The sequence below is a fragment of the Eimeria mitis genome, genomic scaffold, assembly GCF_000499745.2.
Source record: "Eimeria mitis Houghton genomic scaffold, Emh_scaff1458, whole genome shotgun sequence".
Classification (NCBI taxonomy): domain Eukaryota; phylum Apicomplexa; class Conoidasida; order Eucoccidiorida; family Eimeriidae; genus Eimeria; species Eimeria mitis.
In genome coordinates, this window is record NW_013569329.1 from 974 (window position 1) to 1344 (window position 371).

General features: G+C 59.0%; 1 protein-coding gene across 1 annotated transcript in view; it reads left to right on the top strand.

Moving 5' to 3' along the window:
• EMH_0037390 (uncharacterized protein) overlaps positions 1 to 274 on the top strand; it is a gene marked incomplete at both ends in the record, with an annotated part of 949 nt that extends 675 nt beyond the window's left edge. The window contains one exon of the mRNA XM_013495175.1: positions 58 to 274. Coding sequence (XP_013350629.1) covers positions 58 to 274 — 217 coding nt within the window. The remainder of the gene's footprint in view (positions 1 to 57) is intronic.
• Positions 275 to 371: the final 97 nt, after the last annotated feature.

The following is a 371-nucleotide window of genomic DNA, read 5'->3' on the forward strand; positions in this document are numbered from 1 at the left end:
CTGCTGCTGCTGCTGCTGCTGCTGTATAGTCTTGCGATTATGCTGTCTGTGTTGCAGCGTCTCGGTGCAGCAGCAACATCTGCTGCAGCAGCAGGATCTGCTGCAGCAGCAGCATCTGTTGCAGCAGCAGCAACAGCAGCAGCAGCAAAATCAAGGGGGGGAGCAGCAGCAGCAGGAGCAGCAGCAGCAGCAGGAGCAGCAGCAGCAGCAGCAAACTCAAAAGAAGCACAGGGAGAGCTGCCGCCAGAGACTATCTCCTCTAGGCCCAAACTAACTCGCCGCTGCAGCCCCCCGGGTGTACAGGCAGCTCCTTCTTCTTCATCTGCAGCAGCAACACACAGCAGCAGCAGCAGCAGCAGCAGCAGCAGCAG